The 27,393-nt window shown below is 37.5% G+C and overlaps 1 protein-coding gene across 2 annotated transcripts; it reads right to left on the bottom strand.

Annotated features, from left to right (window-relative positions):
• Positions 1-27,393, bottom strand: LOC114515528. 2 transcript variants are annotated; one of them, XM_028534790.1, is made up of 12 exons: positions 27,146-27,393; positions 26,931-27,001; positions 22,457-22,545; positions 11,928-15,773; positions 11,495-11,672; positions 11,016-11,301; positions 10,085-10,335; positions 9,536-9,764; positions 7,921-8,681; positions 5,456-5,965; positions 3,334-4,979; positions 1-963 (listed from the first exon to the last, which is right to left on the bottom strand). In XM_028534790.1, the coding sequence occupies exons 4-12, from the start codon at positions 15,722-15,724 to the stop codon at positions 486-488; spliced, it is 8,136 nt and encodes a 2,711-aa protein (XP_028390591.1). In that variant the 5' UTR covers positions 15,725-15,773; positions 22,457-22,545; positions 26,931-27,001; positions 27,146-27,393; the 3' UTR covers positions 1-485. The 2 variants fall into 2 exon arrangements, with proteins under 2 accessions (XP_028390591.1, XP_028390592.1); XM_028534791.1 differs by lacking the exon at positions 26,931-27,001.

Raw genomic sequence — 27,393 nt, forward strand, 5'->3', positions numbered from 1 at the left:
CAATATAAAATTATTAACTTACATTCATATAGAAATACAAAATGATTAACTTGCATGCCTATAGTTCATCGTATTTATTATATTTTGTAAATATTATTCTATTTTTAATAATTAACAGGCCTATCCGGGGGTTAATTATTATTAACACAGCCCTCCTGGAAATCCACTCGTATTAAAGTTGAGTGACTTGAGTGACTAAGTAGAAGTCTAAAATGAGGCGCTCTGTCATGGCGCATCAATTCCTCCGCTGAAATTGTACCCTTAACGAAAACAAACTAAATTAATCAATTTAACAAAATGGCGGAAAGTTATTTGCGTACAAACAAAACAATCTGTTCAAACTAAAACTTGATTAATGCCATTTTATCCAGAGAAAATCCTCTCTTGTTTAGGTTTATTAATCGCTCTATTTCTAAATAAAATTTACGTAACAATATTATGTCAACCTGATTATAGACACATTTGCGGCATCCGATGGGGGGTGTTCAAAACTCGGAGGCGGAATTTGATAACGCAAAAGCGAAGTCCCACAACCGGCGTAGAAACTTCCTAAGCGACGCTTTTTTTTCAAAATTCTCAGGAGGCGCTATCCTAAAAGACACTTCCCACCGGCTGTATTCGGTTTTGAAATCACCAGGTTTCTCACCCGGCCTTGAGAGTTCCTTGATTTCTTGGAGATAAACTGCTAAGTTGGATAAGAAATCATCCTGAACGTCCTCGCATAATTTGAATACTTTACACTTGGAAAGTCGAATCATTCTGACATCCTTCCAAAGATTTTCTTTAACTGTAAATGGCTTCTCAGCATTTGTTCCTGCCTTGAGTATGTCGACATACTCCTTGTAATGTGTGTCAAATATCTTGTCCGACTGCAAGGTAGCATGAGATTGCAGTAAGAAACGCATGTCAATTTCATTGCCCTCGAGAGAGACTTCAGCTGCTATCTCGCTATCAGCATGGGGCCTAGAAAAATGAATAAGAATAATTTAATCAGTACATTGTTAGCATGATAAACTACTGCAAGCTAATTGGTTGAAAGGAGTAAAAATAATATATATTTCATCAATTATACTACAGGGGCCAGTTGAATAAAACTCTCTAGGTAACTGCATTTTGTATAGTGAAATCCTACTTAACTCAGAAACACACCACTCTGATTGTCAAATCTGGCAATTAATTACAGTTAAATACAACTGGCCCCTGTAACTACCACAGTTAAATACAACTGGCCCTGTACAATATTGCTCCGCGTTATTTGCATACAAATTAAAACAGCGTTGCAGCAAATAAAAAACTAAAATACAGCCAAAAGTAACAGTATTTAATAAAAGTCTGGCAAGACTGTGTTGTGAAAAAAATATCATGCTCTTATTGAAAAATATGTCCAAAAGGATTGGGACAAAGCACTACAAAAGGTGTAGGATTTCATCATGCTATATTATTATACAAAATAATCCAGCAATGTTGCTCTCACTTTTTGGAATTAATAGTACTAGTTAGAATTTAGCCAAATTGATTGAAGGTGCCTTGAAGCATGTGTCAAGTCAACTGACAGCAGTGCTGAAGCAAACTTCCCTGTTGTTATTTAAATGGTACTTTACTAGTAAGCGAATCGCGTCCAGTCTAAAAGTGCGTCTTTATAATTGATAGATTTTAAGACGAATAGCCAGGAAATGTTTCACCCACATTTTCATGAAGTAAAGCGAAATTCTTCGAGCGCATGCAATTTTTTTGGCTTTTCAGCGAACTCAAAAGTGATCGAATCCGAAATGAAATTTTCATTGTTTGTATAAAATGCAGATCATATTGCAGAATACACAAAGTGCCCTGGTCTTCTACGTTGAGCGCATGCGCCATTGCGAACTACTAATCTCTTGACCAGAGTAAATAATAGATACAGAGCATAGATATAATAGGCATAGAGCTTTGTTTTCTTCTGGGGGGGAGCTCAAACTTTAAATACATGATATCTACAGGGTGTCCCAAAAAAACGAAAACCTTTGAAATCACGCATAACAATGTAATTGTTAGAGTTTGAATGCCTAAGCACTCTGTTGGGACCCACAGGTGTGTAAATGTTCGCCATAAGCATTTTTTTGCATGCATATGATGCAGTAAAATTTGCTCGTACGCGAAAATGATATTTATTGACAATATTTAAATGTGCATCTCAATCACCATGACCTTCGACATGTCCCCTTTCTCTAGCAACACAAAGCATTTAGCATTTCACTGAGTTGCATTCAAATTTTAACAATGAGTGATTACAATAGTTTTCGGGTTTTTTGGGACACCCTGTAGATAGCAACACCTTCTGACATTATATACAATTAAATAGGAATTTTCCTCTTGATATATAGTTGCTTCGGTAGTCGTGGTTTATATGGCCGATAGGCGGAGAAAATATTTACCAATTGTTATGACCTGTTGTGGGTAGAAAAGCTAGTGATAAAATGAACAAGCTGACAGGTATTTTATGACTTTATAACTGTATTGGGTATGTTTAGTGTAAAGTTCCATGCCGCATGCTTTAATTAGATAACACAGAAGTGTGAAAACCTAATTGCATTTCCTATTGGCTAGGCTATCTTAATTATATACCTCATTTAAGCCGATCTAAAAAGTCTGCATGCATAAAAAGGATACAGAAGTAGTGGTTGCAGATCGCAATTCTGTATTTCGCAATTGCTTTTCCGACTTGTTTGATACATTATTATATTCACTAATATTAATAACCCGGTTCATATGTATATAAGGATGCCTTTTCAAAGATTCCACATTGCCGGCTGATGCAATTATTACCTTCTGGAAAATTCCTAGGGGTTTAAGTAAGATATCCCCCCAGTAAGATTTCTCGAGAGGCTCCAGCCGCTCCAGCTTGAACTAGCGATTTTTTATAAGAATAAACTTGGAAAATATACGGCCGTTGCGAGTTGCCATGACTACTGCGCTTCCACTGCCAAAAAAATATTTCTATACTTCTTTTCTCACATACCACGTACCCTTCACATAACTATCATGTTATCATCTCCATACTTATCTAATTTCGTTAAACCGAGGCAAGGGGTTTCTGCATGTATGTATTTCTAGTAATAATAGGGATAAAAAAACCTGTACCGTCTAACTCTTTCTGATATGTACTCAGCAGCGTAAGCAGCCTGTCGATTTGTCCCGCTATGCTAATATTTTCGTGTTCACTGACTGTGAAAACAATTGATTTCTAAAGACATGAATAACTATAATAACTCGAAATTTACATAGCAGGACAAAATCATCAGGCTGGCTACGCCACTGTATGTACTTTCTTCTAAGATTATTCTAAAATTACTATACCTGTTTCTGTCGGATTGCGGACGTTTCCATTTTCGTTTTACATCCGTAACGCACCAGCGAAGATTAGGAAATCTCACATCAACAAATCTAAATGCGTTATCAAATCTGACGTAAAATTCGACATCCTCGCGATAGATGTTTACTGAACAGGTTTCCGTGATCAAGTCAGCGTTTTCTGTCTGAAACCCATGAAATCGCAGAAAATCTTTGATCCTGTCTGGAGAATGGATAACTGTGTAGAATGAACTTCTCGGAGGTTTACCATGTTTTCGTTTGTTTTTCTTCTCTTCGATGGGTATTGGCTTATTTGGCCTTTTTTTCCTCCGCAACTGACGCTCCGTTTCCTGATCGACATAGTTAATTTCTGTTGGCACACGTCGTGATTTTCGCTGGATTCCTTTTTTGAATTTGTTAGTCTTGAGCATTTCAATGGATACAGACTCGCTATCTTCCAGCAATGAATGGGGTATACTAAACAAATACTTTCTACCAAAGTGAACCGCTAATTCAAAAATGCCGTGTAACTCGGGATCGAAATCTCTTTGAAACAAACGGAACTGCTGTAGAAATCGTTCTGTAAAGCGATTGAACATGTAGTCGTTGGTTACATTTGCGATTGCGGGATTTCCTACAAAAGCGAGATGACGAGCTAGACCGTCATGCGTCTGATTGCAAGGTCCAATATATGGTGTTAGCGTCACGATATCTTTTACACTTTTGCTACCTTCAAAGAGCATTAAATGAGAACCATCGACAAAACTTCCACTCATGAGAGACCATTTATCTCCAGCTGCTTGGACAGTCATTTTCTCTAACTCGCGTCGCACCGCCCGTATTGCTGGCTCATTTCCCTTGACTTCCAAAGTCGAGAATTTCTTGGAGCGAGTGTTAGTTGATCGAATGATGACACTTTTTGCGCCACAGCTTCTTGAAATTTCTTTCGCTTTGCTTTTCTCGATACCGGATAGAGAAAAGGAAAGAATTGGCGATAAAAAGATGACATTGTATTCTTCTGAACTGCAGCACGATAGCATGATTTTTACATCACCATACTGCCTTAACAGTTGATAGGCTCTTTGCATATGATCTCGAAAGAGTTCATTGCGGTCATCTTGAATCAACTGAGAAATACTTTTTCGAGTAAGAATGCTAGAGAATGGTTCCGAAATACTAATGTCCATTGACATCTCATGAATCCGAAACAGCAATAATAACATTTCACCGAGTTTCGTAACATTTAACTGGTTTTCGTTTTGCTTCCCCACGATGGTTCCAATTTTTTCAAAAGTCGTACACAAGTTGACATCAGTGTCTTCTCCACGTTGAAGGCGCCGTAACTTTTGAAAAAGCTCGTCTGCTTCAAAATTTTCAATATCAGCCCGATCGAGGCATTGAGTGATGAAGAGAATAATCAACGTGTTAGAAATATTTTCGGGATTTGCGCTATTTTGGTAGAGCCCTGTCCCATGACACCATTTCTGAATAACACGGAATATTAACAAAAATTGAGGATATTTCTCAATGAAGTTATAGATTCCCATGCCAACCAGAAGACCAATTTTAGAGGAGCTGAGTTCACAAGCCAGATTAAGGGAACGCCAATTTTCATTCTTCAGCTTTTCAGTGGACGCCTTACAACTGATAAGCTGAAAGAAAACACAAACGTTTAAAACAGTCTCAATGTACTAAATCTTGAACTAGGAAATTCGTCAATTCTGAGGTATACTGCTGGAAAGAGCACCCCAAAATTAGTAAAACGGGAAAATTTGTAGCGAAAATTGTAAAGTGTGAAAAATATCAGTGTGCGAATTTGGAAAATTTTGTATAAATTAGTATTACGTTCAAGCTCGCGTTACTAATATATTTTGCTCTGTAATATTTTAAGCAGGTATAGTCCAACGACGAAAGCTTTTCAAATAAATATTTAATTAATAAACCTTGCTTCAAATATGTATCACGTGTTTTGCGCTATTTGACGTTTCACGCTTTAGTTTTCTTTTATTTGAACGACGACTTTCTTTTATATGAACGACTTTCGATGATAAGTCAAGATATTTTATTCATTGAATTTTCCAGGAAAGAAAGTTATTAAGTTAATAGTGAAATATAAATTTATTCTTACCGGAAATTGTTCTTTGTTAAGTAGAAAAACTTCGTGAAAAGGGCCTTTTTTAGCTCTCAAATGGCGCACTATTGGTTGAAGAGTTTTTAGCCCAATTTCACTATCAAACCCAGCGTCAATTCCTGTTAGACTTTTTGGAAGTGCACAGAATTCGACAGGTGACTTTGTCTGGAAAAGCATGGTTCTTGTCGCACCCGTGAAGTAAATGACAAGATCTGGATTAAGTGTCTGAAGATAAGCAACAATCGCATTCTTCATTCGAATGGATTCCTTCGTCTGTTCCAGTAGCTGTTCCTTTTCTTCTTCGAACAATCGCACAAGACTCTGACCGATTGCCGCTTCAATATTTAGGTTTTGAGCAAGAGAATGAGACTGATGCTGAGTAATCATAGCCGACATTACATCGTCAACAATCCAGGGTAAGCCAAGAAAACGTTTTTTCTGGAGTTGTTCCCAGTTTTCCTCATGTGTGTACGTGGCTGCGTACCAGGCGGATGCTTTCAGATAAACCTGAGTGCGAATAAGACGAGTAAGGATAAGAAAGTTTTGCTAACCACACAAAATTCTACGTTTAGTGGTTGTAGTAGGCTGCGTCTCGTTCTTAAAACGTTTTTTAATCAATAGCAGTCGGTGTTAATCGGCTGATTAAAGAGGTGATACCATGCAATTATACAGTATAACAAACGTCTTTGAAAACAAAGGCAGTATCCCAAGGGATTTCAGACTTCAAAGGATTTAAAAATTCATCTTCATTTAACTTCTTAAAATTTCTATAGACGATGTACTTTTTTATTGTTTTAAGAGTATTGTTTAACGCACTCCCAAGACTGGCAGGCAGGGCCGTAGCTAGACCGCTTAATTGGGGGGAGGGTGTATATTCATATATTCATGTTTATATACCATAGGAACAATAGCATACAAAAGAAATCATTCGGGCATAAGACGAATATATGAATATGCACCCCCCCAATTAAGCTTCTAGCTACGGCCCTGCTGGCAGGAGGTTAGAAATGCAAATATTAAGACAAACAATGTTTACGATACCGCCAAGCATTGCTATGCGCCAAGGAGGTAGTCTAAGTTTTCGTCTTAGCACAGGTAGCCCGCTATTGGATTTGCTTTTAGTTAAATATTAAATAAATTCTATGCAAAACGACATGAAGTGTCACCTTCCTTCATTCACAACATATTATCGCAGGCGCCAATTCGTGCGGTGCAGTGTAACCTGAGTGTAACCTTTATGTATATATTAATATAAGGTTGGCAACTCTTTGTCGTATTTTCACATTTACGAATTACATACACAAACTTACACATGAAAATACTCGTACTTAAACACAAAAATATACACAAAAAACTAAATCTATGTGGGAACTGACTCTCCTAAAACATTTCCGAAACATTTGTTTGTCTTTAAAGCCATTGCAAATATGTGAAATTTACGAAAATACAAACACTTTTTGGTTGAATTTTTTGAAAAGCCGTTGGGATCCCATCACCCTGCCCTACGTCACAGCAAACACGCAATATGATTGGCTGGTTGAGTCCCGTTAACGTAAACAAATTTCAAAATTGAAAACTAAGCCAATCATATTGCGTGTTTGCTGTGACGTAGGGCAGGGTGATGGGATCCCGACGGCTTTTCAAAAAATTCAACCAAAAAGTGTTTGTATTTTCGTAAATTTCACATATTTGCAATGGCTTTAAAGACAAACAAATGTTTCGGAAATGTTTTAGGAGAGTCAGTTCCCACATAGATTTAGTTTTTTGTGTATATTTTTGTGTTTAAGTACGAGTATTTTCATGTGTAAGTTTGTGTATGTAATTCGTAAATGTAAAAATACGACAAAGAGTTGCCAACCTTATATTAATATATACATAAAGGTTACACTGCACCGCACGAATTGGCGCCTGCGATAATATGTTGTGAATGAAGGAAGGTGACACTTCATGTCGTTTTGCATAGAATTTATTTAATATTTAACTAAAAGCAAATCCAATAGCGGGCTACCTGTGGTCTTAGTGATCAGAATGACGAAAATATAATTTAGCTATAAGTGTATTCTGTGAAGTACTTTTAGTGTTAGTCAAAGGTGTAGCCAGAATTTTGGGTAGGGGAGGCCAAAAAAGTAGGATGAGGCCACAAGTTTGACTTGAAAACATTCTGTATAAGGAGCCATGAAGGAGCCATGCAGCATTAATGATGGGCAAAGGACCTCATGAGCGCTCTATAGACTAATTTTAGATCTGGGTAACAAGAAAGTAATCACAGCTAGAAAGAATATACCGAGTCTAGTACAAATTATTGCAAAATTTTGTTTGCAAAATTTTGTAAAAAAAGGAAAATAGAGCAATGCAAAGTTTGCAAATTTTGTATACTTTTTTTGTATTTGTAGCCCCTTCCCCCTTCCTCCAAAAAAAAATTATACCTCATTTGATAACCCCCCCTCCAAAAAAAATTATACCTCATTTGATAATTTCGCATCCGGGGTTAGACGATGCTCATCCATGCCAAACTCTTCAAAGAATTCACGTCGGAATTCAGAGCGTATTTCAAGGAGTAACTTACTGACAACTTCGGCAATATTGGTTTTTTCCTTTTGCAGACGATTTCGAAGCTTTAAGAAACAACCCGTAAAGATTTCCCCTTCAGAATTAACGCCGTACAGTCGCATCAATGCCTCTAACTTGTCGCGGTATTGTTGGTACACTTCCTTTGCTTTGACGATATACCTGTCGTTGCCTGGTAGTAGAAAAGACTCATCTATTCGCATTTTTTGGCTGCAGTTTTCTGATGTTGTGTCTTTAAACTTCTGGCAACGCCTAAAAAGCTTTCCCAGCACGTTTTCGGAAGGATAGTTTGGTTTATCTGATTTCATCATAAAATCTGGATACTTTTTCACATTTGTTTGCGGAATTTTAGGCCACTTGCCAGTTTTTGGAGCATCCACCGCTAACGAATGAAGCTCCGCCAAATGTAGACAAATGTCAGACTCAACTCCGAGTTCTTCTTGGTCAGCTAATGCTTTGTGTTTGTTATCGATTACTCCTAGTTGATCCGACCGAATGTAATCGATAAGAAACTTTGTCATGTGAGTCGAGGTAATTTCTTCTGGTTCCTCTTTCTTTTCCGGTGCCGTATAATCCATGGGTGGAAAATCAGGCTTGCTTGGAAACAGACCCTGTTTCCAGCATACAAAGTAAAGATCCCCGTCCAAATCACCGCCTATAAATTTGTTTAAGAGTGGTGTTACTCCCATGAATAGCATAGCAACCCTAATTATAGTAGGGTAATGTAATTGTCAAAGTTGATTGCCAAAAATAACACAAGATGATACTTGTCACTGTCTCTGAGATACAATCAGTCTCAAACGTAGTTGGGATACTTGTAATTTAAAGCGAAATTATGTGTAAACTTTATCTAACGAGAAATCATCAGTTATTCAAGCCACCCCCCCCTTCTGTCATAGGTGTTTAATCTTCACAACATTGAACCCCCTCCCCCCTTCTGTCATAGGTGTTTAATCTTCGCAACATTGATTATGGGCGAATGGGGGGTGGGGGATTATTTCAGAACCGAGTTTTTTGCCTACCGGAGAAACTGAATGGACATCCGACTAATAAAAACTGAATGTACACCCAACGAATTGATGGACAATCGTCACAAAAAATAATTATTCAACATTTGTTTGTTAAGCGCCTGTCGATCATTAAAGAGCTCGAAATTTACTTGATAAAAATTATTATTGTTTTCTTTATAACGATTTTTTTTATAAATTGAGAAAAATTCCTTTATGACAACAATTCTTAATACAACATTATTTTAATGAGCCGCATATGGAAATGTCGTACCGCGCGCATATGGAAATTCTCGATCGAAAAATTTAAAACAATTGCCGATAGGATGTTGAATTGTTTGGTACATGTTACTACTTGGCGACCAAATTCCGAAAGACATATATCGCGCATTTGAGTGTGCACCGGATGACGGTATAAACCCTTGTAGTTATGTTTTAGAAGAAATCGTTTGTATGACTAAAAGATTATTGGTTGACGCCAGTGCTATAATTTTTGCTTTACCTGACATTTCGTTCGGGTGAGGACGTGATCCACGTTGCGGGAAAACGATGCAATCAACAAGATGACCAAGCCTTGGAACATTCACAGCTTGGAGCTGACGAACGTCTCCTGGATGCAAACATGGGTTTCGGGTGACCACAACCGGGCCTGTAAGAATTCTTTTGTCGCTTAGATTAAATTCATTCCCTTCATCATCTTCCGCCGAAGCCGCAGAGTACTGAATGAAAACCTTTAAAATAGTTATACACCTGTTAGAAGTTACGGGATTCCTAAAACTAAAAACAAAACTACCAAGAACTTGATACCAAACTGGTAAAGTTATGAGATTTACCAGTTCCTTTTTCCCGCCCATATTTGTTGAGCAAGCGAATAAAAGGCAAAAGAACGCTCTTCGCCAAAGTGAGGTATAGTGTTATGTAAAGCAATTCTCGTTTGTTGCCCAAGCGGTTTCATTTTTTTTGTTTTGTTAAAATATCTGAGTCTCCAAACTAGAGCTTACCACCTACATGAAAAATAGGTAAAAGAAATGTTTGGATTCAGAGAACGCACCTGTCCTGGTTGTAATAAAGCTGCTTCATCCATTATACCCATCATTAAACGTGCTTCATCGGACGGTAAACGAATTCGAGCACGGGAAAGGAGATCGTGGATGCGATTTCTGTAGATAGCCACGAGGAGGGATTTAAAAAACGGCTCAGTTGTCAACTGGACTCCACCATTTGACAAAGCGTGAAAAGATAAACACCCTTTCGTCCCGTTTGTTAATACCGGGATTGCATCGCTTTCATTGACCAACATATCTGAAAATTAGAAAAGCGAGTGAAAAAATTGAAAACGTATTTTGATTAATTGTTATAATGTAGCTCACAGTTCATGTATCAGGCTGCGTTCAGACTGAATACCCGGCACTTTTCTTAGCGCCTAAGTGGAACATGACGCTTCGAAATGTAGATGTAGTATTCAACTAGGGCTCTGTGCTCAACATGTTTTATTAACGAGTATTGACTATAGGAAATCTCATTCCCACCCTGGGGACACAACGTTGGCTTAGTTCTAAGCATTTTAAATCTATTCTTTCCAGACTGTTTTCGCAACAAAGATGGATTGGTGAGGACGGATTTCCGAAAATTATATTCTTACTATAATTCAAATTGTAATTGTAGTTTAATGAACCCAAAAAGTGTGATTTTTATATTATATGTAGAAGGTTTTGTAAATATTTTATAAATCATATTAATTTCAATAGCGATTCGGGCAATTATTTTCTTATATCTTTGGCATTCGACGAAAAACGGATTTTAGACATATTGTATTTAAAAGAAGATTGCGCTCTTAAAGAAATGGAGAGAAAGTATTTCACTATCGACTTTTTTTTCTGTCCGTACATAGAGTTTTTACAAAAAACCATTAATTGTTTCCTACAAATACAACAATCACTGGCGATGAGCAACACTGTAAGCAGCACTTTCTCCAAACTTACCTGCCAGTCTATCGAGCATTTCTTTTTGCAAAGCTAGAAATTCCTCATCAGGGACACCAAGATTGGAGAGGAGCATAATAATCTGGTGGTTGAGATAAACAGCCTGTGGTCGAGATGTGTGCGTCACTTCAAGTCTTCGGTGATGACTTTCAAACTTTCTCATACTAGTGCGAAAGGATGCCTTCTTTCCAGCTAAAGTAGGATCGCAAGCTAAAACTCCTTTATAGCCAGCGAACCTTATTTGAAACGCAGATGGTGTAGACGCTTTTCCCAACTCTTTTGAAACCTGAAACCAATCACAGAAGCATATACTTGATTGAAATCACCATATTATATATTTGATTGTGTCACCGATACTGCATGTAATACAGTTGACTGAGTTTATCAATTTGAGTGTCTAAACTAATTACCGCTGAAAGCTAATTTATGGTTACGTTAACTATGCTGTAAGTATATTCTTATTAAAGTTGTTTGCACACCTCTGCAGCCATCTCTTCTGATATTCTACCGATTCCATCAGAAAATGTATACTTTTTGTCAGCTGTCTTCACGTCATCTTCTTCCACATACATCTCCTCCTCCGGAGTCTGTACACTTACGGTGTCCACCGATGTTGAAAAACATTGCCCCATTCGTGCCATATAAGTCGCCACACAGCTATAAACAAGTTTTGAGAATATAGTTCAATATTTGGTTCTTTTCATGTTAGTTTTTCATTCTTATAGAATAAGATATGTATGCAAAAATATTATCAGTTAGTTTTTCATTCTCATATAGAATAAGATATGTATGCAAACATATTCTCAGTTGAAATACTGCTCAAGCAGCTATATAATTTACGAGCTCTCCGACTCTGTTATCAATTTTTATGACACAACTCATATTCCTATATGCTTTAATACTTTTTCTAACCTTATATGACTAAAGTCTCCCATCCATCGTCGTACATCCTCCGATTGAAAACTGGGCCCAACAAACCAACAACTATGATTACGTAGCTGACTGTTAGAAGAGGCTAAGAACTGGAACGCCTTTCCTGCGATATTCAGGCCGTTGTTTAGAATTTCGTTGACCGAATCTAACAATAGATCAATACTACCCCGTCCCATTGAAAGTTTGGAAAGATCCTCCTCTCGTACACTAACGCAAAGGAAGTCGTCCGATTCATAATGCCTCAGAACGCGATTCTTCACCATTACTTCGGGTGGATACACAAGAATCCTGGTTGGTGTAATAATAACTCGTTTGATTAAAGCACAATGACCTGGAACTTGATTTTGGTGTTTTCTGTACACATTTTGCTTATTTTCAGTCAGAAGCCTATGTAGGGTTTGCTGGGCGTCACAAAAAGAGTCACGTTCGAGAGCTTTACGTAGCTTATCGAGGCAAGTCGCAACTACATGCGGATCTCGATTACGTAATAGTTCATCAAGAAGATCCCAATCATCGAGTCTTCCACGAACCGAAGGGTACGATCGAAATATACTCTCCAATGTGTAGCGGATATCAAAATTGATGACGTTAGAAATATCGATGCTTGGAAGGCTTCCATAAGAATTCTCTACTTTGGTATAAAAAGCTTTTTTCCCTAACTTGGCATCAAGCGTGTTCAGCAATGATCTTAGAAGTATGTACTCTTCGGGAGGAATATTGAAACAGAATGTAAAGCACTGTTTCCACGCTTCAAACTCTTCATCCTGACCTACTGCAACATCAGCTACTCTTTCCCAGTAATTATCATCATCTGCAAAACTTGGTACAGAGCGATCATGATAATTTCTTACCATGTCTGGATACTCGTCATCCGTAGAAAATCCATCTGGGTCGCTATCCGACATGTTGCTAACATCAATACCCTCATCTCCAGGATTGTTATTATTGATAGCATTGTCATTGCCATTGTCAATCTCATCGTCATTCTGAATAGATCGATACAACTTGGGAGGGTGTCTCACCGTGAAGAAAATTCTTATAATTTCTTCATTAGTTCCGCTGCTATCGACCAAAAGAAAATCTTCAAATTCTTCATACCTAATTTCCAACTTGAAATGGAGTCTTTCAAATACGAAGAACACCGTTAACATTTTGAAGATATGATCAAAACGCAATTTTACATCTTTGAATACTGGATCATTGGGCCATTCGCATTGGAACTGAGATCGAGTGACAAAGGTACCGAGAAAAAAAGTCATCGCTGGAAGAACATGAAGCTGTTCGATGTGTTTGCGAGAAGTTTGAGGCAGTAAAGGATGCAGCCAAACCATTGGCAAGGCTATTGGGATATTGCACCACACGTTCGAGACATGACAAATGAACTCATTCTTTGATCTAAATTCTTGGTTGCTGTGGTCCTTTTCCCGTACCATGAATGATATTTCGGCAGACTGTCCTTCTTCAGGGAATCTTAGATCGGATTTTGTTGAGACGACATTGAACTCACTCTCCAGAAACTTAGTAAGAGTGCTTGATATTTCTTTTCCTTTGTCTTTCTGTTTCTCAAAGATCAGAATAACTACGTCGATAACGGGACAGTATCGCTTAAAATTAGGGCTTGTTTCAGTATCTGTGCTTCCACTTAATCCATGTAAGATAAAATCTGGCGGTTTTATATCGCATTTGAATTCTCTTGCTTGTGATTTAGAGTTATCCTTGTCCATAATATCCGCAACTGCGTCACTCATGTTTTCTTCTTTTTCTTGTAAATGTATTGCTTCATCCTTTTCTTTTTCAGTGCAAATAACAACAAAGTGACTTCCAGGCCTGCGCGAGGCACGTCCGCGAGACTGTACAAACGCGCGCAATGTTGCAGCCCCTTCAAAGCGGACGACAAAATTACAGATTGGAACATCTAATCCCTCTTCTAAGACACTTGTAGTGACAAGTAATTTAACTTCTCCCGATTTAAATTCTTCCAATAAAACTTCCTGATCGTCTTTCCACGCCATTCCATCATAACTCCCATCTCCATGACCAACTAATGGAGCAGGATTCAAAATTTTGCATACTTCTGCATTCTCTCGGATTTTCTGGCAGAGTTTGTAAGCAGTTTTGCGCATACAGACAAAAATAATTCCCCTGGAAGATGGGTCCTCTTTGACTCGAGAAATGAACTGACGTAACTGATTCTCAAGGCGTGTGAATCGGTCTGACATAAGGCAGTCATCATCGACATTTTCGGCAGTGTGTTTTCTCAGATCATGAAACGGACCCTCGGTTCCAAACAAATCTTTTAGGACACTTTGGGTAGGAGAAATACCTTGAACGATGTTGTTTATGCAATAATTGAGGTGTGTCAATGCGTCCCTGTAGGAGAGTATTTGGCCCACTTCAATAACACCCAGCAGATGCATTATGTGCTCCGCTACAATCAAGACTGTTATCGTGGAACTATCGCCTTGGCATCTTTCTATTAAATTTCTCAGAGCACCTCTGAAATTACTAGAAAATGGTGGAAGCCCTTTAAGTAACTGTTGAAAACCCTGTTTGGATTCGATATGGCTTCTTACAATGTGATCAATGTGGTCCTTGATGATCTTTTCGAAAATAACTTGGCGGGTGTTAGTGGTAGTTACGTCTTCGTATTTCGTATCTGGAGTGTGGACATGGGCAACCAAATCGCCTGATTTGATAGGCATCGCAATTTTGCAATGTAGATTTTTCATTAACTTTTGGAGCTTCTCAATTGTTCTTTCTTTTGTAACTTCGCCAGCAGGAGAAGCGGTTAATCCTAATACAAGAGGTTTGAACGAATCAGGTGTGTTGTCGTAAAATGTATTCAAGATTTTATTGTAAGGATGATTGCCATTGCAGTGATGCGCTTCGTCGAACGCGAGAACTGAAATATTGGAAAGTAGGATTATGGAGCTTTCCAATGAATCCAGTAATATTTGATGGGTAAGAACCAAGATATCGACAGTACCTTCGTCTAAACCCTGATACACATTCTTCTTCAAAAAAGGAATCATTTCACCTGTCAACGTCCGGACCTCCATATGAGGAAGCTGAGATTTAAAATATGCACTTTGTTGATAAGCTAGCGGTACGCGATCAACGAGGAACACCATCAACTTGCTGGGATTAAGTTGTTTCATGCAACTGAACACCATCGCAGCAACTAAAGTCTTGCCGGATCCTGTCGGAAGATAGATCAACGTATTCCCACGCATGACGGCCAGAAATAATTCACGCTGGTATCCTCTTGGATTCTGACTTGTCAAACAGTTAATCGCTTCTGAGGTATCAGTCAATCCTGTAATGTCGCAGTATTTCATTGGTACCGAAATCTGCCGTGACTTGCCTGTGACTTCATCTGGGAGATACTTAATCATTTCGATTCCTAAATACTGAAAAGTATCAATCATGCGTGAAACTTTCCCCATTTTTATGTTTTCTACGCCATTCGAGATATCGATATTTTCCACTTTGTAGCAAATTAACAATTTTGAAGCCAGGTGCGTCACATTACCAACATGAGTCCCACACTCGCGGCAATATATTAAATATGGACAGTATCGCCTACTTTTTCGCGATCCAGAATTTTCTACCTTTCTAACCTTTTTATAAGCTTCGACCTCCATGTCCTCTTTGACAGAAAGATGATACTGAGATGGTGGCATTGTCGCTAGCATTAGAATCTCTTTCTTTGCAAGTTTTGTTGAACATTTTTCGCAGTTGAGAGTGAACTCTCTTGTGCGATAAGACGATGCCATAAGCTCGGTTAAAGCGCATGAAAACTTCTGATAAGGGCCTGAAAGAATCCTATATAAAAGAAGATTGGATTAATTGAATACGTTTCTCTATGTACATAGGAGTATTTCAAAAGACAAGTTTTGAAACAAGTTAGCCAATTTCAATGTCATAATTTTTCGTTGGATTCAAATAATTTGATGGACATAAATGTACTTTGGTTTTCCTTTTCGTCACCCTCTTTTTTAGAGATACCATCCACTTTGAGTTAACACAAAATCACAAAGCTGAGATGGTACGCAATAAAATGAAAACGCAAGCGCAGGATTGGTGAACACTTTATTAAAATATCGAACATTGCGATATGAAGCCGTACCAGAGAGTACACTCTGAAAAGAGTTTGAACTTGAAATTGCCAGATTTTGGCTCATTCTATCAATTATCTCCGAGCCGGTGCGGAGCACCGTGCGAGGGTACTAATTCCGCTCGGATATTTACACCCACGATGTGCAAATGCGAAATCAAAGTCGTCCGCCATTATGCAATGGACCTCACGCCATGGACGGTCTTCTACGTTTTGCGCATGCGCCAGTGTGAACTACTAAGCTCTTGATTGGTCGAGACAAAAATTTGTATTTTCAAACGTCAATGAATAACTGTCATTTAAAAAAATTTTGATGAAATTTACAAATTTATATTTTTATAAAAATGGAATATATGTATTTTTACTAAATTAGAGGGAAACTCGAATGAGGTCAGCACTTTTCACGGTTTAACAAATAACAAGACCAAATTTTCGACCCAATTCACCGTGTATATTAATGAAGTCGGAAGATTTTACACTTGATATTTCATCCGGCACAGCTTTAAAAAGTAATTCTTTTGTGGCAAACACAACTTTAATATTCTCAAATGTATTTCATTATAAATCTGAATGTGTTATGTGATAAACGACAATATAATTTTATTTATAAAGTCCGTTTTCATAATGACAAAAAGAAAACAAAATCAAAACATTCCCGTGCAAAAACCAGTCGAAACGTTGTATGAGACGTCTGATGTTATATTTCATGGTATTTAATAATTAAAATAATTTACCATAACACTGACTATAGATGAGTAACTTAACTTCCAGAAAAAGGTAAGAATCTTGTCGTATTTTTGCCATTTTTTCACAAAGATATGAGGGTAAACTTTGATTCTTTAAAAATATACGGCCGTTGCGAGTTGCTATGACTAAAGTGTTTCCACGTGCAGAAAAATATTTCCATACTTTTCTCAATTTCTATTTCTCACATACCATGTACCCTCCAAAACCCCCAAACCAAATAAAATTTCTAACAATCATTAACTAATTTCGTTTAACCGAGGCGAGGGGTTGCTGCATGCATGTATTTCTAGTTAAATATTTACGATAAATTTTATTACTGCCATTTTATTTTTATTGCAGGACAAATCTGTTATCACTGCACACCAAAATTGGGTATGCTTGGAACTAAATTTTAAATAATCATGTAATTTAGGACAAAATATTCAAAGAATTCCAAAGACAACTCCACTTATGAGTTACATTGTAATGACTGTGTTTACAATTTATGTAAATAAAATCCTGATCCGTCATTATAAGATGAAGCTCAAGCAAAATAGATGTTTTATGACTACATTTTTTGTATTTAAAAATGCCGTAAGCAAATATGATCTTAGAAGCGCCAGTCGATATTGGAGTAATGGCATGCACAAACTGAGAGAAGCAGCGTTTTGTTCCTTAAACGTCATAAACGTCAAAAGATAATAGATTCCATTGAGAAAAAAGTTTCTTAAGAAAAGCCGAAGAGCGAAGCATTTTGCGCGTTTAAAGCAACGTATCGTGGTGGTAATTGGTCATTACCATGGCCTTTTGAGACCATATCTGGCGTCAGCACAAAAGTACCGGCCATGTTAGTCAGCCTACGCCCAAGGCCAGTTATTGGTCGCGCACGTAGAGGGCCTTAAACCCGGCCTCCACTTGCACGTACGTACGCGCCGAAATTGCACGTACGGCTTGCCGCGTTGACGGCCGCCTGGAAAGTAGACTACAGTTCTACTGTCAGATGTACAAAAAATTAGCCGTAACGACCGGCTTAGCGACCAGTTTTGAGTCACCGAGTATGCGTCAAATCAGCCGCAGAGATAGCACGTGCAAGTGGAGGCCGGCCTTTAAGTGTGTCCGCGCACGTAGGAAGACTGCACGTAGGAAGTTGCCTTATGGGCGGATCTAGACGTTGTCAGATGAGTCACGGGGAGTATGGTAAAAATTGCACAAAGTCCAGGTCGAAATATTTAAACTTCAGTCAGCGGGAAAATGGCGTCATGCGATAAGTCAACAGTCCAGTTATAAGTTATTAAGCTTCATGCAGTTGCTGGTCACTGACTTTTGAGCCCTCGGCAAATCATAGTCGACGAGTCATAATTGCGGTAGCCCATTTGAATTTTGCCTCATTGACTTCTGATTCTAGGCATTTGATTGGCTTTAAAGGACTTTGACTCACCTTTGCGGGGGACTGACTTATCTGCGCCATTTAAGCGTTACCGATTGACTGGCTGAGGGCTAATACTGGTTCATCATTGCCTGATTATCTTTGCGGTGGTCTGACTCATTCGCCGAATTTAAAATTTTCCGATTGGCTTCTGAGAGACAAATAAAGATTTCTTATTGGTTTGCTTTATTTGACTTAAAGGAGAAAATATATCCTTTTCAAGTAAATAAGGAATATTGAAAAATTTCTGGATGTTTGACAACGGATGTTTTTTTAAAAACCTGTTGGATTCTACGGCTCGATCGCTCCATTTACACGAATTTGTATTTTTATTTTACAAAATGGCATTCTATTTCACCGATTTGAGGTTCCTGGAAAGCCCAATACAGATCTTTGTCAGGACGTTCACGCTGCAAACTGCGAATATATGTCGAATAGCTTTCAGTTGTTGAGTAATCTTTATTAATTATAGAGCTGGAGTGAAGGGGATTCGGCGAAATATTTCCCGAAGTGATGATATTTTCCGAGGGCTTTGATATATTACACCGAAAAAATATTGTGAGGCCAAACACACTGTACAAAGGCTCAGAAAAGTATTTCTATAAATCAGTAAAAGTACTCGATGAAGGCGTAAAAAATTTGCCGTATAACGTATTTTAACATTAGTCAACTTTTTTTGTTTGAAATCGTCGAAAAAATGTGGGGTTCTATTAGTCAACAAAGTTTATGCGATCAGATTAGTAAAATCTATGACGAAATCGTCCATTTTAGAAGGAACATTTTTAAAATACCCTCCGGTAGAGCAGGAAAAGATTTCATTGCAGAGTTGACTTATTGGCTAAAGCAATTCAATTCCAATTTTGATCTCAATTCGATTGCATTAAAAGCCTTTATGGTGCTTCCATCTTTGATTCTCCAAAAGCCCTCGGCAACATCAAAGAGCAAAGAACACAGCACAGCGATAAAACGAAGATTAACCCTATGGAAGCAAGGGGACTTGAATCTACTAATGAAAGAAGTGAGATTTATACATAATCGATTCTTATCATCAAGAAAACCCCACACACTGAATGATATCTCTAGAGTTTTCGCCAGATTGGTAATGCAAGGAAAACTATCCGCGGCGATTAAATTTCTGGATAAAGAAAGCTCCCCGGGTTTACTAGATCTTTCGCCGGAAACGTTGGAAGCTTTGAAAGAGAAACACTCGGCAGCCAGTGATGTAGAGGAAATGCCTTCTAAATGGTCCGTAGATCGAATCGCGTCCAATATTTTCGACCTCATCAATGAGCAGATGATTTATGACGCAGATTTTAAAACCAAGGGCTCAGCTGGACTGTCTGGTATGGACGCAGACATATATCGACGAATTTTATGCTCAAAGAATTTCAGTAACGAAGGTAAGATCTTATGAGAAGAAATATCAACGATGACCAAAAATCTGTTGAAATTATGTTACCATGCATCCCTGTTAGAAAGCTACATATCCTGTCGACTAATTCCACTAGATAAACAACCTGGAATTCGACCAATTGGAGTGGGGGAAGTGCTGCGAAGAATAATCGGTAAGACAGTAACTTAATTCTTGAGAGAGGAGATAAAGGAAGCAGCGGGGCCATTGCAAGTTTGTGCAGGATACAGTGCTGGGGCCGAGGCAGCAACACATGCCATGAACCATGTCTTTGAGGAAGAAGGGACTGATGGAATCCTATTAATTGATGCGAACAATGCTTTTAACCAAATGAATAGAGCGGTCTTCGAATAACCTGCAACAGAATGTCCATATACATCATTAACACCAACAGATGCCCCTCCAGGCTATTCATATGTGGGGGAGGTGAGATTTTGTCGCAAGAAGGTACCCTACCCAAGGGGATCCTCTAGCTATGTCCTGGTACTCAATTAACACAGCTATAATGAATCAAAGTTTGAGATTGAACATACCAGAAATCAAACAAGTATGGCTGGCCGATGACTCAGCGGGAGGAGGAAGATTGACACATTTATATAATTGGTATAGGCACTTGGAAGAGGAAGGAAAGAAATACGGTTATCTAGTAAATGGTCCAAAGTGTTGGCTGATAGTGAAGACGCAAGAACTGGCCAAAGAAGCAGAGCAGATCTTTGGAGAAGAAGTTAACATTACAACTGAAGGAAAACGCCATTTGGGTACTGTTATAGGATCAAAAGAATATAAAGATGAGTATTGTAGAGAAAAAATTCAAGGATGGGTACAAGAGATCTCATCACTCACGGAAATCGTGAAAAGCCAACCTCATGCAGCCTACATTGCCCTTACGAAAGCATACAAATCAAAATTTACCTACTTCATGCGAACAATTGAGGCCTTCGAAGAGTACGTAGAACCGATACATGAAACATTGAATGACATTCTCTTACCACAGTTTTTTGGTGAAGAAGAACCCCTTGCGAGTGAACTTCGTGAACTTGTGGCCCTAACGCCAGCTCAAGGGGGATTTGGCGTACTGAATTTGAGAATAGAAGCTCCCTTGCAGTATGCAGCCTCAAAATTATTTACTAATCAACATGTAAATTCAATTAAACGGCAGAGTGAGGCTCTGGAACCGATAGAGCAGTCTATAGATGATCTGAAGCGAATGCAGCAAGCAAACAAAGCGGAAATTTTTAAGTCAAGAATGGATAACATTGATGCAACACTTCTCCAGACCTACTGTTCTTGGTAAAGCAAACCCGAGACAAAGGAGCGAGTTCCTGGCTAAATGCGATCCCACTCAAAGATCAAGGTCTAGCCCTCAATAAGCAAGAATTCAGAGACTCGTTACGAATGAGATACAAATTATTTAACTTTGAACGATTTACCAAGTCATTGTGCGTGTGGAGATCGCTTTAACATCAATCATGCCCTCTCTTGTAAAAAGGGTGGGTTCGTGGCACAAAGGCACGATGGAATCCGTAATTTGCTAACAGCGCAACTGGGTAAAGAGTGTAAAAATGTGGAAATTGAGCCTCATTTTCAACCCCTCGACAATGAGAGATTTGATCTGAGATCGGCCAATATAAGTCCCGAAGCGAGATTGGACATGAAGACGGACGGTTTCCTGCTACGTGGAGCTACTGCATTTTTTGACGTAAGAGTAACGCATGTAAACTCCCGTTGTAACCAAGGCCGGCCAACCCAGAACATTTTTAAGGAACATGAGAACGAAAAGAAGAGAAAATACCAACAGAGAGTTTTAGATGTTGAAATGGGCTCCTTTACCCCACTTGTTTTCGGAATCAATGGCGGAATGGGGTCTGAATGCCACAAGTTTCTTACTCAGCTGGCGCAGAAATTAGCAGAAAGAGATCATGAACGTTATGCAGTTGTCATAGCTTGGTTGAGAACCAGAATCTCTTTCGAAATTCTAAGATCGGTACATGCGAGTGTAAGGGGATCTAGATCACCTTTTTATAGAAAAGAATTTGAAGTATAGTAGACGATTTTGGACTAAATGTTAAGATTGCAGAGGTTTTTTAAAGTTTTTTAGATTTTAACGTGCAAAGTACTCCTTTTCTATAAAAATTAGGAAGAACAACAATCATTATGACTTTCGAAAAGAGTTTAAACAGTCCATCTGAAAATGTATGGTGATTAGAATAGTTCATTTTGGTCTAGTTTTACTTAGAATTCTTTTAAATAGGTATATAGTTAATTTTGTAATAAATTACATTAAAGTTTTAGATATTATATTACTTTTTGTTTTTTCTGTATGACTTTCGTCGAGAATACGGTTAATTCTCACGTCAGAATCGTTAATTTTTTTAACTTCAAACAAACGGCAACACTATTTCCGTCATTTTCTTCATTCACAGAGGCTCGCGTAGCCGCGCGTTTCACTCTGAGTTGATATTTAATAGACAACGATGGTAGAACCTTCTTTCGCTAAGCGGCTTGATTTCCAAAGTACTTATTACAAATATTTGTTCGAATAATAAGAGAATATTTTTAAATATCAACTTCAACAAAGTTTAATGCGCTTAATTCAGCCTTTGCTTCTCGGTCCGACTGTGAATGTATGTACATAAATGTGATCGTACCGTAAAACTATGTTAACTAAATATAAGTTGAATAATTATCCTCGAATTGTTGTATCAGTGCTCTTTCATGAAGATTCATATACATTTGAGCGATAAAACAATGTCGTACATTTGCTTAGATATTGCCACATAAGCCCCCAATAATATATTACGTTTTAGTATTCAACTTTTGCTGCTCACCTTTTCAGAGCAGTATTTCCTTCATAATCAATTGCTTAACACTATCTTCGGTACTCCTTTAGATTATTTCGTCGTGGTTAAGACAGCCGCTAAGAATAAAGAAGCGAAACCGAATTAATATTGTGCTTTGTAATTCCTGGAAACCTTCGAAGATTTCTTGGAACCACTTGATAACATATAATTATTCTGAACTACAGTAACCCGCATAAATAATTTTCAGCTAAAATTATTATTTTTATTCACAATAGTTTAATGAAATCAATTATTGTGAAATATCTAGAAGTAATTCCAAGTCCATCTCATTGCAAAGAGCTGCTTTGGACTTAACGTCAAATTTTAGTTATATCACGCGTACCTACTCAACAGGATTGAAGAAATGTTATTTAGCTAGCTTAAGACTATGTGCACACGGTAACGTTTTCGAGCGTTTTCATTTTCGTTTTTACGCCAAAACGGTTTCAAACACCGTCAATTTACAATAGAAGTTGAAGCTAATTTAACATATTAAGCATATTTTCCCTTGGATCGTGTGGACAGGGCGTCAAATCGATAAACTGGATAAAAACGATTTTGAAAACGCTCGAAAACGACGCTCGTGTGCACATAGTCTAAGACACGTGCTAAAATGTGATAAAAATAAACAAGCGATGAGTGATCAAATTCGTTTAAATTTTCTTATAGTCTAGGACCTGTAAAGGAGTTTGTATGCATATCATTCAGGAGAAATTATATAAACTGTTTTAGGGTAAAAGGACATGGCAGCCAACATGGCATATTTGCCAAAATCTGAATCGGGGACGAAAGTCCTGAAAATGTCCACACACAGAAACGGCAGAGTATCCTGCAAACTCCGCGACTAGTTTTCGCGGGGCAGCATTACGGGGGGACGACGAATGTCAACAGCCCAAGTGAAGTTTGTCTGCTTTGCTGTTGATATTTCTCATGACAAAATTAACAAACTTCGCGTTTAAATCGTATGTTCTCGCTTTCTTAAAGCTTGAAAAATAAACCAGAGACGTATTCGTGAAAATGTTAGGAATTGTCGTGGAGTTTTCGCTAGACTTTTAAATTATTTTGAAACATTCGCACTTAAATTTCACTCCTGAGGAACGAGGGGAGGTTTTTTACTTCTAAATGGGGAAGAAGTGGCATTTATCGTGCAGATATATTGATGAAATTTCAAGCGAAAAAAAATTGAAAAAAATATTAAATGGCATTACGTCAAAACCCATCTAAATTGGTTGAATAGATCTTTAGTCAACTAGAATCGTGGTAAAGCACAATATTTGGATAGTGCTTGCGATGCACGGCGAAAAATGACAAAATTCGCAAAATATGGCTGAAATCGTGTTTTGGCGGTTTACCTGAGACGGTAAACATTCATTTTCTTGTAAAATATGAAACTTAGGTTAATTTTACCTTCCAGTGACCAGAATGCCTGCACAGCTTTGATAATTTAGGATATAGAGCTATGTCGACTAAGCAGTTTCTAGGTGTGGTCATTTTCAGAACTTTCGTCCCGGATTCAGAGTTTGGCATATATGCCATGTTAACTGCCATGGTCATTTTACCCTAAAACAGTAGAGATAATCTGTCCTAAATGAAATGCATACAAACTCCTTTACAGCCTTACAGGTCCTATAGACTTTGTGACGTTATTCCGTGCGTCTGTCCTCTTATATATAGATCATGGCTGTCGCCCAATGAAATTGCTTGAATTCTTAACGTTATTTTATGATAACCCTTTGAACATAACAGTGTTGTTATTCATTTATTCATCTTTTCATGCTGCATATATTTTGACAATATTTTCAAATATCAACTTCAACCAAGTTTAATGCGCTAAATTCAGCTTTTGCTTCTCGTTCCAACTGTGAATGTACATAAATGCGACCGTTCGTGTTGTAGCCGTAAAACAGGGTCGCATTTACACACCAAGGGGCCCGCGAAATTTTCTTCGCGCGGGGCCCCAAATTTTTGGTTTCTCTATAGCGATGTAGCGTTCCTAAAAGTTAGAAGTACTGATTCAACTGTGTATAATATGTGTATAATATTACATATTATTCGCATAAGGTGATGTTGGGTCACTGAGACAACGCTTTGTGCTGATTTTATACATATATTAACTCTTAAGTCCGAGAGTAAATCATGCAGAGACAATAGTATAACCAACAATCCTGTGAAACGACTCTAACACTAGTATGTATTTGAATCACTCCTATACTACAACTCAGCAAAGGTGGTATGAACGGTATGCTTTTAATTGACGTCTCAAAAGCTTTTAATGTAGTCGATCATATACTTCTATTAAAGAAGTTATTTAATTATTGAATTTCTTTATCTGTTTTAAAATGGTTCCAATCATATTTATGTAATCGTACTCAAAGAGTGGAAATAAATGGTGCGTTATCCCAACCCAAACAAAAAGTTGTAGGTATCCCCCAAGGATCTATTCTATGGCCTTTATTAATTTTAATATTTATAAATGACATGGCTATGACTTTAGAGGTAAGCGCACCATTTCTATTGGCTGATGATTTGCCTCTTCTTCTTGCGGAGAAGATGAAAATGCGATTAGTCAAAAAATAAACCTAGATTTATACCACGTTGCCCATTAGTCAAATACAAATAATATGATTTTAAATTAAAGAAAAAATGAAATAAAATATATTGCAAGCGGAAATTTCCGGACACCACTCCACTTGAAATTTAACTTGATAATAAGATTATAGAGGAGGTCACTAAGACTAAACTTCTTGTGGCAACTATTGACTGTAACTTAAATTGGGATTATCAGATTAATTCAATTCATATATAATATCAGAAATTCTAGAATTTATTTGCTTAAACGGATCCGATATATTCTACCCTTTAAATTTCGAATTCAGTTCTATTATTCTTTGATTTATCCCCACTTGACGTATCGTTGTACAATATGGGATAATGCAAGGAACGCGAACTAATTCATGACCTATTGCTTATGCAAAAAAGATCGGCTAGACTAATTTTAGAAAAGGTTTAATAGAGCTTTGAAACTTCTCAACCAAGTGATATCAGAAGTTTGTTCTGATTTCGACATTTTACTTCCAGTATAAACACGAGATCATGTCCGACAGGCCTGGTAATTTCGGTCGTTAAAAGTGAAACTGTGAAGGCAAAGTTATCATATAGTGGCAGTGGCGTAACTAGAACGATAATTGGGAGGGGGGGTGAATATTCATATATCCAGTTCTGCCCTACGGATTTCTTTTGTAATTGCAATAGCTTACAATAGAAATCCGTCGGGCAGAACTGAATATATGAATATTCACCCCCCCCCCCAATTATCGTTCTAGTTACGCCCCTGTTAATAGTGGAGCAAGTTTATTTAATTCATGACCAGACTTTACAATGATATCCTATAGGAAAAATCTTAATCATTTTTTATTGATTTAAATTGTAAAGTTGACCATATAAATAAGTTTAGCTGCATTGCTTGCAATCATGTAGTCATTTGCCCATGTGTTTCTTATAATTTTCAGTCTTATGTATAACCCGGCAGTCTTATAATTTTCTGGAGAGAACACTAAAGAGGGCCATTAGCCGATTTGGTAAAATACATGTCAAGATGTAAATAATGTAGAAAATACCCTTTTGAAATAAAGTTTTTTTTAATTATTAATAATATTATTATTATTAGTAGTAGTAGTAGAAATAGTATTGATGACTTAGGATTTGACGAGAAACATAAGAAATACCTAATTATGGCTATCTCTACCAGGTCTACGTATTATATATTTTGCTGTAGAAACAAGGATTAGCTGATTAATCCACAGTTATTAAATTACTAATCAGCATTCTCATGAATTTTGTAAATATAGTTTGTATACAATTTATTAGGATACATCTTCCTTTTCTTTTCCTTTATATAAACATATAAGTACACATATATTCCACAATTCAAGTAGCCAATTGCATGTTACCTTTTTCAAGTGAGATATGCAATTGTATATGTATTGATTTCAAATGAATTAATGAAGTTTCCATTATTATTATAAAATTATATGTTAACTTGGTATTTGAATTTTTTATTTATATTTATCATAAGCATATATAATATAACCTACTTAGAGCCTGTTTACATGGAGCGAGTTATCCCAGTTAGGCTAGGTGAGGAATCTATGGCAAGAACTTCAAATTGCAGCTTAGCAACAGAAGACTAACCTTAGAGACACACTTATCACAGCAAAACTTAACACAAGACACCACACTAATCCAAAATAATAACCCCACATCCCACAACCCAAACCATAAACTGAAACCCTGAGTTTTTACCCAAATCTTGAACACAGAGAGAAGTCAGAGAACACCACCCTGAACACAGAGATATAAAAAAGCATATACACCCACAATTGACATTGTGTCTGAATACCACCTTGAGAACATCGAAGAGTAAATATGAAAGAAGTAAATATAACAAATATAAAGAACTTACTGGGACACACTGGGTTACAAGTGAGAACAAAAATTAACCAACACATGCCAAGCGAACCTTGTGACACACTCCTGTGAAAAAACCAATACTACATTACCTTAACCAATCACCTCAAATCTGGCAACCTTGGACATGGTGCTGACATAAGTATAATTATATATGCATGTACACAAAATTCTAAATTGCTATCTAAAACTTCAAAAATTCATACAAACCTATCAAAACCTTGGCTATCTCGAATTGATCATCACGATCGTCCCTCACATCTTATGCAGTACCAAATATCGATCCACGAAGCGTTTTACTACAACGATATTGCACTCTAATTCCTCACCATATATAAAACACATCAATAATCCTGGTACTAGAAATACATGCATGCACCAACCCCTCGCCTCGGCGATAGGGATGGTAACATGAATACAATGAATACTAACACTTATTCCAAATGTCTGAGGGGTAT

The sequence above is a fragment of the Dendronephthya gigantea genome, unplaced genomic scaffold (assembly GCF_004324835.1).
Source record: "Dendronephthya gigantea isolate DGI-Jeju-01 unplaced genomic scaffold, DenGig_1.0 000004F, whole genome shotgun sequence".
NCBI lineage: Eukaryota > Metazoa > Cnidaria > Anthozoa > Malacalcyonacea > Nephtheidae > Dendronephthya > Dendronephthya gigantea.